Source organism: Psammomys obesus, unplaced genomic scaffold, assembly GCF_907164565.1.
Source record: "Psammomys obesus unplaced genomic scaffold, mPsaObe1.curated_primary_1811, whole genome shotgun sequence".
NCBI classification, from domain to species: Eukaryota; Metazoa; Chordata; class Mammalia; order Rodentia; family Muridae; genus Psammomys; species Psammomys obesus.
Window position 1 is genome coordinate 2,820,841 of NW_026585698.1, and position 14,523 is coordinate 2,835,363.

General features: G+C 38.6%; 1 protein-coding gene across 6 annotated transcripts in view; it reads left to right on the forward strand.

Moving 5' to 3' along the window:
- Positions 1-14,523, forward strand: part of Herc4 (HECT and RLD domain containing E3 ubiquitin protein ligase 4) — a 70,025-nt gene that overhangs the window by 52,351 nt on the left and 3,151 nt on the right. For 2 of the 6 annotated variants that reach the window (XM_055598907.1, XM_055598910.1), the window contains 8 exons: positions 322-441; positions 2,827-2,850; positions 5,142-5,240; positions 6,894-7,061; positions 7,538-7,681; positions 10,539-10,705; positions 10,903-10,969; positions 14,249-14,331. In XM_055598907.1, the coding sequence (XP_055454882.1) occupies positions 322-441; positions 2,827-2,850; positions 5,142-5,240; positions 6,894-7,061; positions 7,538-7,681; positions 10,539-10,705; positions 10,903-10,969; positions 14,249-14,331 (872 nt within the window). Of the gene's footprint in view, positions 1-321; positions 442-2,826; positions 2,851-5,141; positions 5,241-6,893; positions 7,062-7,537; positions 7,682-10,538; positions 10,706-10,902; positions 10,970-14,248; positions 14,332-14,523 lie in introns of those variants that run through there. The other 4 variants (XM_055598909.1, XM_055598908.1, XR_008719203.1 and 1 more) reach the window with 4 other exon arrangements.

The window sequence follows — 14,523 nt, forward strand, 5'->3', positions numbered from 1 at the left end:
CCTTCTGGCCTCCAAAGGCACCTACACGTGTGGTGTCCCGTCTGTCTGCCAACTTGAAGTCCATGAATTTTCTGGTTTAAACATTTTATAGTGTGCTGTGTTATAAAGATATTTATTTCTAGACTTGGAGGTACTGAATACAGATAGATATCCATAGTACTTGATAAGGATTTTGCATGTATAGTAGGCACTCAATAATTGTTTTGTTTTGTTTTTTTCCATAGAAAACTAGCTAAAGAACTCTCCAAAGCCTTTCTTTTCTGCTTAAGAACTGAAAGTACTGGCTAAATTTAATGTTAATCACACTTTTTTTTTTTTAAGGTAAATGAGAAAACAGGACAACTTATACAGTATGATAAATTTTACATACATGAAGTACAAGAATTGATAGATATAAGGAATGACTATATCAACTGGGTCCAACAGCAAGCCTATGGCGTGGTATGTCTTCTCTGCATTTTGAGATTGAATTTATGTGCCAATTGTTATGATACAAAAGAAACATTTTGGAAACAGGCATTTTCATAGCTTTTTTTTTCAGGTGTATGCATATATAGCTCTATATGCAGATACTCTCCCAGCACCAGATAGTACTTCCTAGAGAAAATGCAGGTGTGGCTTAAACTTTCAACTCTTACTTCCTTTGAGGTTTCCTCTTCTTTAATTTTCAGAGTAGTACATATTGGATCCCTTAGAAATGTTATGAGATGTTTCCTTCAGAACCAGGACAGAGCCCTGGGACCATTGATTCTTTGCATGTGACTCAAGGTCTTTAGTAAGCAGATACTTAATATCCCATGAGAACCAAACAGGGTGGCACACACCTGTAGTTTCAGTCCTTCAAGGAGGCAGTGAGTTCTGGGCCAGCCTGATGGAAAAAGTAAAACCCATCTGTATACAACCTTTGTTGTAACTGAGATGAATCCTATCTTTTTTTGTTTGTTTGTTTAGTTACATTTTATTAACTTTGTATCCCGGCTGTATCCGGCTCCCTCATTACCTCCCAATCCCATCCTCCCTCCCTCATCTCCTCCCTGCCCCTTTCCAAGTCCACTGATAGGGGAGGACCTCCTCCCCTTTCATCTGACCCTGTTTTATCAGGTATCTTCAGGACTGGCTGCAAAGTCCTTCTCTGTGGCCTAGCAAGGCTGCTCCTCCCTTAGGGGGTGGGGAGGTCAAAGAGGAATCCTATCTTAATAAGACTTCTTTTTAGCTAGCGACCATTGTCCTGTGTTTGCATATCTTACTTATCCTTCTACAAAGTTACAGTGTTATCCAGCTCTGTGTCTCATTAAGAAGAAGGTAATAGAGGACTATGAGTTTTTTCCTCATTCTCTCTAATCTATAATATAATTCCTAGCTCTATTTATAAATGAACATATTTGCTGAGTAAATATTATTTCAGGAAGCTTGCTTTTCCTTTTCTTTCTCTTTTAAGACATCCATGAAGAACCTACCATGTAGACCAGGCTATTCTTGAACTCACAGACATCTCCTTCCCATAATAGCACAGGGCAAATGTTGTGTATTTGGAAAAAGTTGAAAAAGTTAATTCTTCACCACAAGAGCCATCAAGTGTAAATTTAGTAGCGTGTTTCAGAGTGTAAGCCCTGAGCATATGTGGAAATTGTAAGAAAGAATGTAGCTCGATTGGTAGAGCACTTGTCTTACAGGTGATGTGCTAGGTTTGATACTCAACAATACATAAAAGTAGGCGTGGTAACACATGTCTACATCTCAGGAAGGAGGGAAGGTGAGAATTAAAGTTCAAGGTCAGCCTGAGATACGTGAGACCCTGCCTAAAAAAGTTTTTTTACATGTGTGGGCTGGGGTTGTAAGTCATTCACTGTTTATTCACTTGCTTACTGCATGCAAGGCCCTGGGTTTAATCCCCATAGTTGGGACGGGGGGGAAGGGATTTTTAAGAATATCCTCTTAAATATACTTTCATATTATTCCATTCATAAATCTGTTCTTGCAACTTAGCAACCTCTATGTTCTGTCTTGTACTTTTTATTAAGTTAATGTTGTTTGCTAGGCTTACTGTTTTTGGCTCAGGATTAGGAAAAATCACTTGCTATGCAAACAGGAAGAGAACCAACATGTACGTGCTGTCTCCTGACTGCCATAGACACATTAGTGTTGTCGCTCATAAACCATACTAATAACCAAAAATGTAAGGAAACATACTGAGCATTGTGGTACATGGTACTTTAATACAGCTCTCAGGAGATAGATAGAGGCAAGCCAGTCTCTAAGTCTGAGGCTATCCTAGCTATTATAGTAATTTTTCAGGCCACATAGAGTTATACAGTGAGACTCTGTTTCCAGAATAAAGAAAAAGTTTAAGGGAGGGAACAACACAACCACTATACGATATCTTCCTGGTTGTCTGTCACATAATTTATGGCAGCTTTTCTCTCATTTCTTTTCTCTAATAGCTTAATATACTAAACATGTCTTACTTCATTGAGGGCAAGTCTGAGAAGTAATTTCTTTCATTTTTCAGGTAAAGAAACACCCATAACGATATCTTAAGCTAAGAATTCGTTTGCTAGTCTGTATAAATTCTGCAAGTGGAGAAATGTAGTTGCTGAAACCAGATCTCATTATGTTCAAGCCTGAGAGTACACACCCCAAAATCTTAAATTTATAGATACAGATGTGAAGTTCTTGTGAGACAGTGAACTTTTTTGTTAATTTATTTTCTACCTCACTAAGTCAATATTCAGCTATAGCAAAATATATGAACTACTTCTTGACTAGAAATAGAACACTAACACTGCTCTTTCCTCATTATTGTTGCATTCTGCATTGCTCTCTTAGGATGTCAGCCTTGGATTAACTGAGGTAAGTTTGGTACAATAAAGCCTCATATTTATGAAGTATGTTCTGTTTTTTTCCTGTGTGTAGAGTCAATTTTGTCTTTAGTGTGATTTTGTTTTTGTTTTTAATGTGCATGTATATATATTTGGTTTTAAATGTATATGTTATGCTGGTTTTAAAACTTGACTATAGAAATTATCCTGTATAATATCAGAATGTCTGTATAATTAAGAAAAGTTTTCTGAATTAAAAGCTCTTGCCAGGTATGATGGCATGCCTCCTTAATCCCAGCACTTGAGATGCAGAGGTGAGCAGATAATCTGAGTTTGAGGCCAAGCCTGGTCTATGTAGTGAGACTAGCCAGGGCTGCACAGTGAGATTACTCTGTCTTAGGAATAAACAATGGCAGCAACAAAAAAATATTGTTTAACATTACACCTATATGAATCCTTCCAACAAGATTTACTTTTAAGATATTTCCTGTTCTTTGTCTCCCAATATAAAATATACTATATTCTCAGAATTAAGTACATTTTATTTTACAATTTTATAAATACTTACCTAATATAGCAAAATATTAGAGAAGTAAAATGATCTATTTTTTAAACTAATAATTGATGCTTATTCTTTTTGTTCCATGTGTTACTAATATATAAAGTTGTAGTACTTTGACCTGAATAATAAGCAGCCCTAAGCTTCCCTTTTCAGAACTGGGGATATTATGTTACTACTTTTGTGTTTTAGTGTTAGGTGTTGTTTTGCTTTGCTTAGCTTTGCCTTATTTAGTACTGGTTTTCCCAGTACTTAAATTATGGAATATTAGTTAGCTTACATTATAAAATATTATTTGTTTGCTTCCTCAGATAAGTATCGCATTAAATTGTAAAAAGAAAGCACTGGTATCAGACACAACTCAGTGCTAGAGATTTTGCTGTCATGAATAAGGCTCCATGCACAATCCCCACCAGCATGAGAGTTTGTGTTGGGGAAACCGGAGATGAAAACATGATCAGGCCGGGCGTGGTGGCGCTCGCCTGTGATCCCAGAACTCAGGAAGGCAAGGGCAGGCAGATGTCTGTGAGTTCGAGGACAGCCTGGTCTGCAAAGTGAGTCCAGGATAGCCAGGGCTACACAGAGAAACCGAATGAATGAATGAGAGAGAGAGAAAGAAGAAAGGGAAGGAAGGAAGGAGAGAGAAAGAAAGAAAAACATGGTCAGGACTTGAAATGTTGCATGACCGTATACTTTCCTGTAGGAGTTAAATAGCATTTCTCAACCCGTGAGTCACTATCCCTTTGGGAGTTGAAGGATGCTCTCACAGGGTTTGCCTAAAACCATTGAAGATATCAGGTATTTACATTAGAGTTCCTAACAGTAGCAAAATTACAGTTAGGAAGTAGCAACAAAAATAATTTTATGGTTGAAGGTCACCCCAAGATGAGGAAAGCATGAGGATCACAGCATTAAGAAGATTGAGAAGCACTGACCTAAACAAATCCTTAGTGTTATATAAAAGTGAAGATTCAGGAACATGGAGATGGGTCAGTAAGTGAAGGTACCTGCCATTGCATCCGCATGGTGGAAGGAGGAAATTAACTACTGCAGGTTGTCTTCTGACCTCCATACACTTGATGGCATATATGCATGCACAGACAGACAAAACAAAGAATTTTACATGTGATTTCTGTAAGAGTTGCCTCAGTGTAGCTGAGCAGATAAAGATATCTGCTACCTAGGTTCAGTCCCTTGGACCCTCCTGAGAGAAGGAAAGCACTCATTTCTGACCTGCACACACAGGCCATGTATGATGCTAGAATGCCTGCACATGTACTCACACAAAATACATTTTTTTAGCACTCAGAAGGCAGAAGCAGGTGGATCTCTCTGAGTTCTGGGCCAGCCTGATCTACATAGTTCCAAAACAACCAGAGCCATGTACAGAAAAACTGTCTCAAAAATCCAAAACAAAGAGAAGTTTTATCTGGGGATTAATATTTCAGTACTGCCTTTATGTTAAATTCAGTTGTGGTACATGTTACTCCATGGAAGGTAGGAAGTTGAAGAGTTTAAAGCCAGCCTGGACTCAAAAAACAAAGGGCTGAGAATGTAGTTCAGTGGTTGAGCACTTAACTGACATTCACAAAACCTTGAATTCACTTTTAAAATCCTATAGTAAAAAATGAGTGACATTTTTTTATAATTTTTAACACTACCAATAAATGAACCAAGAATGTGATGATCATCTTTACTAAAAATGACAGCACCACATACCACAACCAGCTTCAGCTATAATAAGTTTTTTTTTTTATTTCCAGTTGGCAGATATCCCTGTGACAATTTGTACATATCCATTTGTATTTGATGCCCAGGCAAAAACTACTCTGCTCCAGACAGATGCAGTCTTACAGATGCAGGTAAATGCTGTGCAGTTGGTAATTTGATTTAGAGATGTTCTTAAAAATTGTCTCCGGGTTTGTTTGTTTGTTTGTTTGTTTGTTTGTTTGTTTGTTTGAAACACTAATGTCTGGGTACACCGTTGTTGACATGTTGTGAAGTCATGCAGACCGCTACATGAGACACAAATGTGAAAGCCACTTATTTTAAAAAGGAGTGATTTAAAAAGCATAATTTAGCTTTCGTCTCACGTTAAGGTTTATCTTCAAAAATGATAAACCTCCTTTGTTATATAAGTACATCTTTACAAACAATTTTATTAGCTTCCCTATAAAACAGTAGATTGTTTCAGACGCCTGGCTTCATTCTGTCCTTTAATTGTGTACTTGAGAAAAGATGGAAGGAGTGAGAGGTGAAATAAAATTAAACTTGGAAGCACTTCATCACTTAAATGGGAAGAGTTTGAAATTGCCTTGAGCCTGTTGTGGTAACACATATTTAAATCCCAGCTCTGTGAGTTCAAAGGCCAGCCTGGTCTGTATAGTGAAGTCTGCAACAGCTTAGAACTGCAGAGGCCTGTCTCAAAATGGAAAGGAAGGGGGAAATTACCTTGAAGTTAGGCATAGGTGTTTCTTTTCCCTTTTTTTGCTGTGGTTGGGTGGCTTTTGTGGGAAGGACAGGACAGGGTCCCACAGTGTAACCCTGGCTGGCTAGCCAAGTATAGCATCAACATCTGAGCTCTGCCTCCAGAGTACCTCCCTTCCTTTCTCTTGCCCTTTTTCAGTGAGCTTTTTCATCATAATGAATTTTTTGTTTGTTTTTGTTTCTTGAGAACAGGGTTTTTCTGTGTAGCTAAGGCTATCCTGAACTCCCTTTGGCTGGCCTTAAGCTCATAAAGATCTTTCTTCCTCTGCCTCCCTGAATGCTGGGATTACAGGCATGCACTACTGCACACAGATCATAATGAAAAATTTAAAAACTAGTTCATAGAAAATACTAGGCAAGGTGGCACACACCCTTAATATAGCACTTGGAAGGCAGGTCAATATGAGTTCCAGGCCAGCCAAAACAAAACAGTGAGACCATGTCTTTAAAGGATAAGAAAAGTTTGTGTGTGTGTGCCGTGCATACTCACATATACACATACATGATATTACGATGAAATTTTGTGCTAACTAGAATAAGTAAAATATTTGGGCTTGGTGATGCTTGCATGTGATCCCAGCCCTGATTCAGCTTTTGGAAAGTAGGGGTAGGCAATGCAGGAGTTCAAGGTCATCCCACCTTGTTGTTGTAAAGAAACCATGAGTGGGGCAACTTACAAGGGAAAGCATTTAATTGGGGGCTCACTTACAGGAAGCAGGTAGGCATGGCCCTGGAGCAGTAGCTGAGTTTTATATCTTAATCTTCAGGCAGGAAGCAGAGAAGAGAGTGGCTGGGCCTGATGCTCAGAGCCCATCCCTAGTGACACACCTCCAACAAGGCCATACCTAATCCTTCCTAAATAGGCCACACTGGGAACTAAATAGTCAAATACATGAGCCTTTGGGGCCGTTCACATTCAAACCTCCACACTGAACTTCATAGGAAGATTAGGGTAAATGAGATTATATGAAAGTAAAATAAAAACATGAAAGTAAAATAAAATTCTGATTGATTTGTTTGTTTTCTAGATGGCTATTGACCAGGCCCACAGGCAGAATGTCTCCTCTCTTTTTCTCCCAGTGATTGAGTCTGTGAATCCTTGCTTAATTCTAGTGGTTCGCAGAGAGAATATTGTAGGAGATGCAATGGAAGTCCTTAGGAAAACCAAGAATATAGATTATAAAAAGCCTCTAAAGGTAAATGATAACTTCTTTGCATGAATTGGGACTTCTGTTTAGAAGCTATTCTGGGTATTTGTGTGTGTGTGTGTGTGTGTGTGTGTGTGTGTGTGTGTGTGTGTGTATTTTAAACATTTTGTGGGATTTTTTGTTTCTATTAATTACAGGCTTATTTTTATTCTGTATGCATATTTTGCTTACATGTGTATATGCTGTGTGTGTGGCCTGATGCCTCTAGAGGTCAGAAGAGAGGTTAGGTCCTGTGGAACTATAGTTAGCACATGGTTGTGAACCACCAATTGGGTGCTGGGAACCAAACCTGGGTCTTCTGCAGGAGTAACCCTGCTTCTAACTTTGAGCCAGCTGGATTATCTGTTTAACTTTTGAAACTGTAGACTGCTGAGATTCATTAGCAACGAATAGCATGTTACAGGATCTGAGATGCATTTTCAGCTTTTTACTGTCTATTCAGTGTTCACATTACCCTGTTTTAGGTTATATTTGTTGGCGAAGATGCTGTTGATGCAGGAGGTGTACGCAAAGAATTTTTCTTACTCATCATGAGGGAATTGCTGGATCCTAAATATGGCATGTTTCAATATTATGAAGATTCCAGGCTCATTTGGTTTTCAGATAAGGTAAAATGCCCATCTACCACAGTTATTTCTTCATATCTTGTTTCTGTTTCCGTATATATCAGGTTCACTCAGGAGGACTAGATTGCTAACATTTTGGTAAAAAGTTTGCTTTACTACAACTTGATGTTAGGAAGTTTTAGAGTTATTGTCAGTATACAACTTTTTTTTTTTTTTTTAGTACATTTCAAGTTAAAATAAATTGGGGAACAATCAGCTTTAAAACAGTGAATTTTCCTTCTGAGTATTTCAGTTTGAAAAATTGAATAGATACTACTATGCCAGCTTCTCTTCTGGGGTAATTTCATTTAATATTAGAGATCACCGGTGTCTTATAATTTAGATTAAGCGCCAGCAAACTGTAGTGTGTGAGCCATATTTTCTCACCATACATTTTCATAGGGGAAGTCATACCTGTTGGCTATGACTGCTTTGACAGCGTGCACATCAAACACAGAGTTCATTAGTCACAAGGACCCAGTGTTGAACTAAGATTAAGATGTTTACCAGCTGGTCCTTTATAGGAAATGTTTGTTGAACTCTGGTTGTAAGAATTTTCTATCATCTATGTTATTGATAAGATTTCTTTTCATGTATTTTAGTCTTTGTTGCAGGAGGCTGGCTCTCTTGTGTGAGGATAGCAGTTATTAATGTCAGTGCCCAGAGCAATTCCTAAGGGGTAACAAAATAGTGCCACTATAATTATGCTAGCTTGAATGCTCTTATAGAGAGAGAATACCTCTGCATTGTTTAGTCAGTATCTGGTTCATGGGCAAAGGGTCTTGTCCAAGTTACCTGTTGAAGAGGCCAAATGTTTGCTAGTGCCCACCAGTGGTCACAGTATAGATTGGGTCTTGGGTCTCTCAGTTTGTGTTGCAGTTATTGTTACTGATGCCCACCTACGTTGTCTATCTTTTGGGGGCATCATGGTGTTGCCTGGGACCTGATCAAACATCCTCAGCACACTGGTAGTTCCACCAAATACAGCCAGACAATAGCACCAGTATTATGATGTAAATGAAAATACATTTTAAGTTGCTGTCATTTATTTCATCTTTAGGATATAGCTGAGTAGAGATAAACACCTAATGTTGTTTGCTATCATTTGAAATAGTTAAACTCTAGTTTTGAGATTATTATGGTTACTCTGTCAGTGTGTTTATTTTTAAGTTAAGGGTTTTTTTTTTTTTTTGGAATTGGTTATTTTAGTATAATTTAGTTTTATAAGTATATGAAATGTTTGCATACTTCTACAGTAAGATTTATAGAATAGATACATTGGAAGAAGCAAGCTTTATGTCATTTTCCTCTTTTCTCCTGTAAAGAACTCCTTTTGGGTTTTCTTTTTGCTTTGTTTTTGAAATGAGGCCTTTATGTAGCCATAGCTGTCCTGGAACTCTATGTAGATCAGGCCAGCCTCAAACTCACAAAGATCCTCATGCTACTGCCAGTGTATGCCACCACCCCTGGCCCAGTTCCTGATACTCTTAGCCTCCATAGTTGCCAGGATCACAAGAGTGTGCCACCATAACTAATTTGAATGTATGTTGTATGTTTTTATTTCGTTTTCTTTTGTTTGAGACAGGGTCTCACTGTGTAGTCGTGACTGGCCTGGAGCTCCGTATGTAGACAAACTGGACTTCAACTCACAGATCCACCTGCTTCTCCTTCCTTAGCACTGGAATTTATATTCCAGTTATATTCCGCCACTCTTGGCCTTGAATTTTATTTTATTTTTTTATTATTGTTTTAGAGGTAGTGTTAGCTCAATTGGAAATAAAGCATGTGTCTTAGAAACATAAGGACCTGGGTTTGATCCTCAACATCCACCCACTTAAAAAGCTTGACATAAGGGCTAGGGAGAGATGGCCCAATGGCTAAGTAATACTGGCTGCTCTTCCAGAGTTCCTGAGTTCAGTTCCCACATGGTAACTTACAACTAGGATCCTGGGATCCGATGCCCTCCTCGGGTTTGCAGATGCACACACAGACTACCCATATACCTAAAGTAAATAAATCTTTACCTAAAATAAAATAAAACTTGGTATAAGCAGGATATAGTGACTCACACCTGAAACCCCAGTGCTTACGAACTGAGTTTGAGTAAATCTTAGGCTGCATCTAAAGTTACAGTTACGGGCCAGACCTTGTCTCAAAAAAAAAAAAAAAAAAACAAAAAAAAAAACAAACAAAAAAAAAAAAAACAAAAAACCAGGCCTGGTGGTGTGTGTGTAACCCCAGTGCTAGGAAGGCAGAGCCAGGAGGATCTTGGGGGCTCCCAGACAGTCTAGACTTACTGGTGAGCTCCAGGACAAAGGAAGTGGCTAGCCGCCTTAATGACACCCAAGGTTGCCATCCAGCCACCACACATGTGCATGTGTGCAGATACACGTACCATGAACAACTGTTCAAGAAAAGCAAATGCTTTTGCTTTTATTGTCTTGTCAACCACCCTCTTATTCCTGCCTATCCTTGTTATCACACTCAGGGATGTGCCCATAGAAATGAAGTCTAACAGCCCACATTCACTGTTTAGTAACAGGAAAATGCTTTTGTTTCCGGAAAGAAGTCAGTTGTGAGGCCACATGTATGTCTGTAATCCTGACTTGTCCTGGAACTGGCAATGTAGATTGTGCTGGCCTCGAACTTAGGAAGGTGCTCCTACCTCTTCATTCAATCCTTTGAATGGAAATGTACCCAGTGATGTTCATGCCAGGGAGACAGGAATGAGCTTCTTTCTTACTTGTTACTTTTCTGTGTCTTTGAATTTTTCCCACTATGTAGAATATGTTTTTGTATTAAAAATTAAGTTTTAACTTAGAAAACAAGTACAACTTTTTTTCTTCTTTGTATTTTTTAGACATTTGAAGACAGTGACTTGTTCCACTTAATTGGTGTTATCTGTGGATTAGCAATTTATAATTTTACTATTGTGGACCTCCATTTTCCTTTGGCTTTATATAAGAAACTACTGAAAAGGAAGCCATCCCTGGATGATCTGAAAGAGCTGATGCCGGATGTCGGGAGGTTAGTGATTAGAAAGTGCTGAGGGTAGGTTTGGGACAAAGAGGAGAGGAGTGTACAGAAATAACCATGTTTTGTGAGTTTTGTTTACATTTTAAGTAAACCAGAGTTTCAATAAAGGAAAGTCCAGTATATACTTACTCATAAGCAGAATTGTCAAGATAATGTATGTTTTACTTTTTTACTTTTTTTTTAAACAGAAGCATGCAGCAATTGCTGGACTATCCAGAAGATGATATAGAGGAAACATTTTGTCTAAATTTTACGGTAAGATCAACAGAAATAGGTTGGCCTTACTGTCTTTTTTTAAGTGTGCTTATGTGCATGTTTATTCTGCATGATTATATGTGCACAGCATTTCCTGGAACTATAGTTACAGATGGTTGTTAGCTGTTAAGTGGGTGCTGAGAATTGAATCCACATCCTCTGGAGGAGCAGCTAGTGCTTTTAACCACTGAACCACCTCTCCAGTCCCATAGGTGGAATTCCTAAGCCTGAAACTAACATTTACTGTATGCCAGCCACAGCACACACATTCTTTAACTTTATCCTCACCAATCTATGAAGTTGTTTTTATCCTTAATTTACAGATAAAGAAAACTAAAATAATTGCGTGGCAATCATTCATCTCTGTGCTTTCAGGAGACTTAACTTAGGGATTCATTTCTGAGGCTGTAACTGTAGGAGTGATTAGAGAAGGGAAGATTATTGAAAAACAGGATTTCTGATGAATTTAGGCTACTTTATAGATGAATTCCTTTAGTTTGTCTCTCTGCTTCTCACTGCCATCCATCCTTGTCTAACTCATCAGTTCTGTCCTTCCACCATGAATCCAGGAACTGAAATCATGTTGTCATGCTTGCACAGAGAACATCTTTACCCACTGAACCATCTTGCCAGACCTCGTAAATTGTTATAAGATTGAAGTGTATGTGGCATATTTGTAAGGAAATGTGGTGTTTAAGATGAAGTAGAACTGTATTTTCTTTCTGTCACAGGAAAAATCTTCTGCTGGCTTAAATACTTAGATGCTCTTGCAGAGGACCCAAATTCAGTTCCTAGCACTGCATTTGGGAAGCTTACAATTGGCGTTGCATGAGTCTGTGCCTTGGGCCTCCACTTCGGTGCACATACCCACACACAGAACCTACATATATAAATTGATGGCTTCTAGTTGAAGGGAGAGCCTATTTTCTTTATAGGTATAGCTCCTGCTAAGTTCACCATACCCAGGAGCCAAACTCCAGAGTAAATGTCCCATGCACGAGAGTACTTGTTCTTTGGGTACCATGTGACAAAAATTTTCTAGGAAAAGTTCCCCAACTTGGTGAACCAGTGAGTTTTACTGGTATTACTTACAAGAGAATGGATGGGGAATTACTTACAGGGAACAAAAATGACCACTGCATCACCAGCACCTACCGCAACATGGGTGACAGGTTACAAAAGCTGGGAAACTGGGAACACATGAATAGCCTGTAGGCAACTCAACAAGTTGAAGAATGTCCTTTTCAAGTGACTGGTGTAAATGTCATCCAGGCACCTGTTGTTAGTCTTTTTTGCATTGTAGCTTCCTTCTGTCAGAGAGGGACTCTCTACTTTTATTGCTTACCCTGGCAGGGAGGGTCCTGTCCTGGTGAACCTGATCAGTTTCGGGGACTTCCTGAAGCTATTTAGAATTGTTGGCCTTCTTGCCCAAGTCACTTCTCTGGGGGTTTCAGTCTCAGAGGAAATAGTTACACAACAGTGTGCAGAACAGATTAAAATTGATGGGTTCTTTTTAAAAGACCCAAAATGGGGGAAGGACAGTGTGAGAGGTAGGAATGAATCTGGGAGGAAGTTAATTTAATAGGTAGGTAGGTAGGTAGGTAGGTAGGTAGGTAGGTAGGTAGATAGATAGATAGATAGATAGATAGATAGATAGATAGATAGATAGATAGATAGATAGAAAGAAAGAATGAATGAATGAATGAATCTGGGAGGAAGTTAATTTAATAGGTAGGTAGGTAGGTAGGTAGTAGCTAGGCCTAGTGGTGTGTACTTTTAACCCCAGCACTACCAAGACAGAGGTAAATGAATCTCGGAGTTCAAGGCCATTTTGGTCTAAACAGCAATTTCCAGGATAGCTGGAACTTCACATTGAGACTCTGTTTTGAAAAAGGTGGAGTGGGGAGAGAGGGAGGAAGGACTGTCTTAGAGAAAAAAGAAGTGGGAGGAAATCTTACTTAAAATGCTTTTCTTTTTCTGTAAAATTTTGGTTCCCATTTTCAGTAGATTTACTCATATCAGTTTAAGATTCCTTGTCTCTAACTATAGTTGATTACAATACTAAGTTCTGTGACATTCAAGTTCCAAAAGTATATAAATATGTTTTCGTAAGTATTCAGGAACAGTGGTAAGTCAAGCATTTCTTCCTGCTGCCCAGTTGTAGAGATTCTCTGTGCCCCTTTTATTGCTTTTACATTAAAAGCTCTATGGGAACATAAAACACATCATTTCTCCTTTTACAACAAGATTGTATTTGTGTCTTTATATTTGTGTGTGAGTGCATCTGCATGCATAGGCACTGACTTGCTTGCCTATGTGGCTATATGGAGGCTGAATTTTTGAGGAGCTCACTGCATTTGCTGGGCCAGAGCACCCAAACATCTGCTTTCTCCTAGCCTTGGTTTTAGAGCTCCAGCTCAGTCCCTCGTGATTGGAAAGCAAGCAGTTTACCCACTGAGTCATTTCTCCAACTTCTGTAATTTGACTTTCTTTCCAGCTTATTCCTCTTATTTATATCATTCATCGTACAATATTCTTTCATGTAATCTGCCTTTTTTAAAAGAACCACGTGCCATTTGAACGTTGAGAACTTGGTTATTTTATTTACTGCTCTATTGTTGAGTTGGTGTATGAGGATATTGTGTGGCAGTTTTGTAGAGATGATTCCTGTGTGGTAAAATTCGGTTCTTACCCTTTTTTTAAAGGCTTTCTCCTGCACAGATGTATTCCCACTCCTCATCTTACTCCCACCATGGTGTTTTGTAGATACAAAAAAATAGCAGACTAGTAGAAGAAATAGTTTTAAAATAATGTTTACTACCTTATAAACCAAATTAGTGTGTAACTAAAAACTATCTGGAATGAAATTTCACAATAGAAGAATACAGGAAAGTACTGTCATAAGGGAAGTGCTGTGCTGGCACCTGTGGAAGATCTGGCCAGTTTGCCTGCTCTCCTAAGGAAAACATCTTTTCTACTATCTTGTTTATGAGAAGTGCTGAGGTTTCCCGTATTTAGCTAACTGTGTATGTGGATAGTGTGTCCCTGGCCGCTGTAGGATTTCAGACTACTAGAAGTGGGGTCCTAGTTGGGGTTCTAAGCATAATTTGTAAGTAGGCCCTGAGCAGCATGGTTTAACGCCTATGTTTTTTTACATTTTTGTTTGTATATTTAATGAGAGAAATCATGTTACAGGTTGAGTGATGAATATGAGTCTGAAAATATGTTACATTTAAAATAGGACAGGTTTTGAGTTTAATTTTATTTTTTAATTTCTAGATTACAGTTGAAAACTTTGGTGCAACAGAGGTGAAAGAGCTGGTTCTTAATGGTGCAGACACTGCCGTTAACAAACAGAATCGGTAGGTGGATTGCATTAATCTCCGTGGAATGACAAGGGTTACTACATGTTTTTAAAACATGTCACATGTCACGACTATAAAGGAAGCAATAGTTTAGGTTGTGCAGTGTACCACATGCCTTTATTCCCAGCACTTCAGGAGGCAGAGGCAGAGGCAGATAATCTCTTTCATCCAGCTTCGACTACATAATGA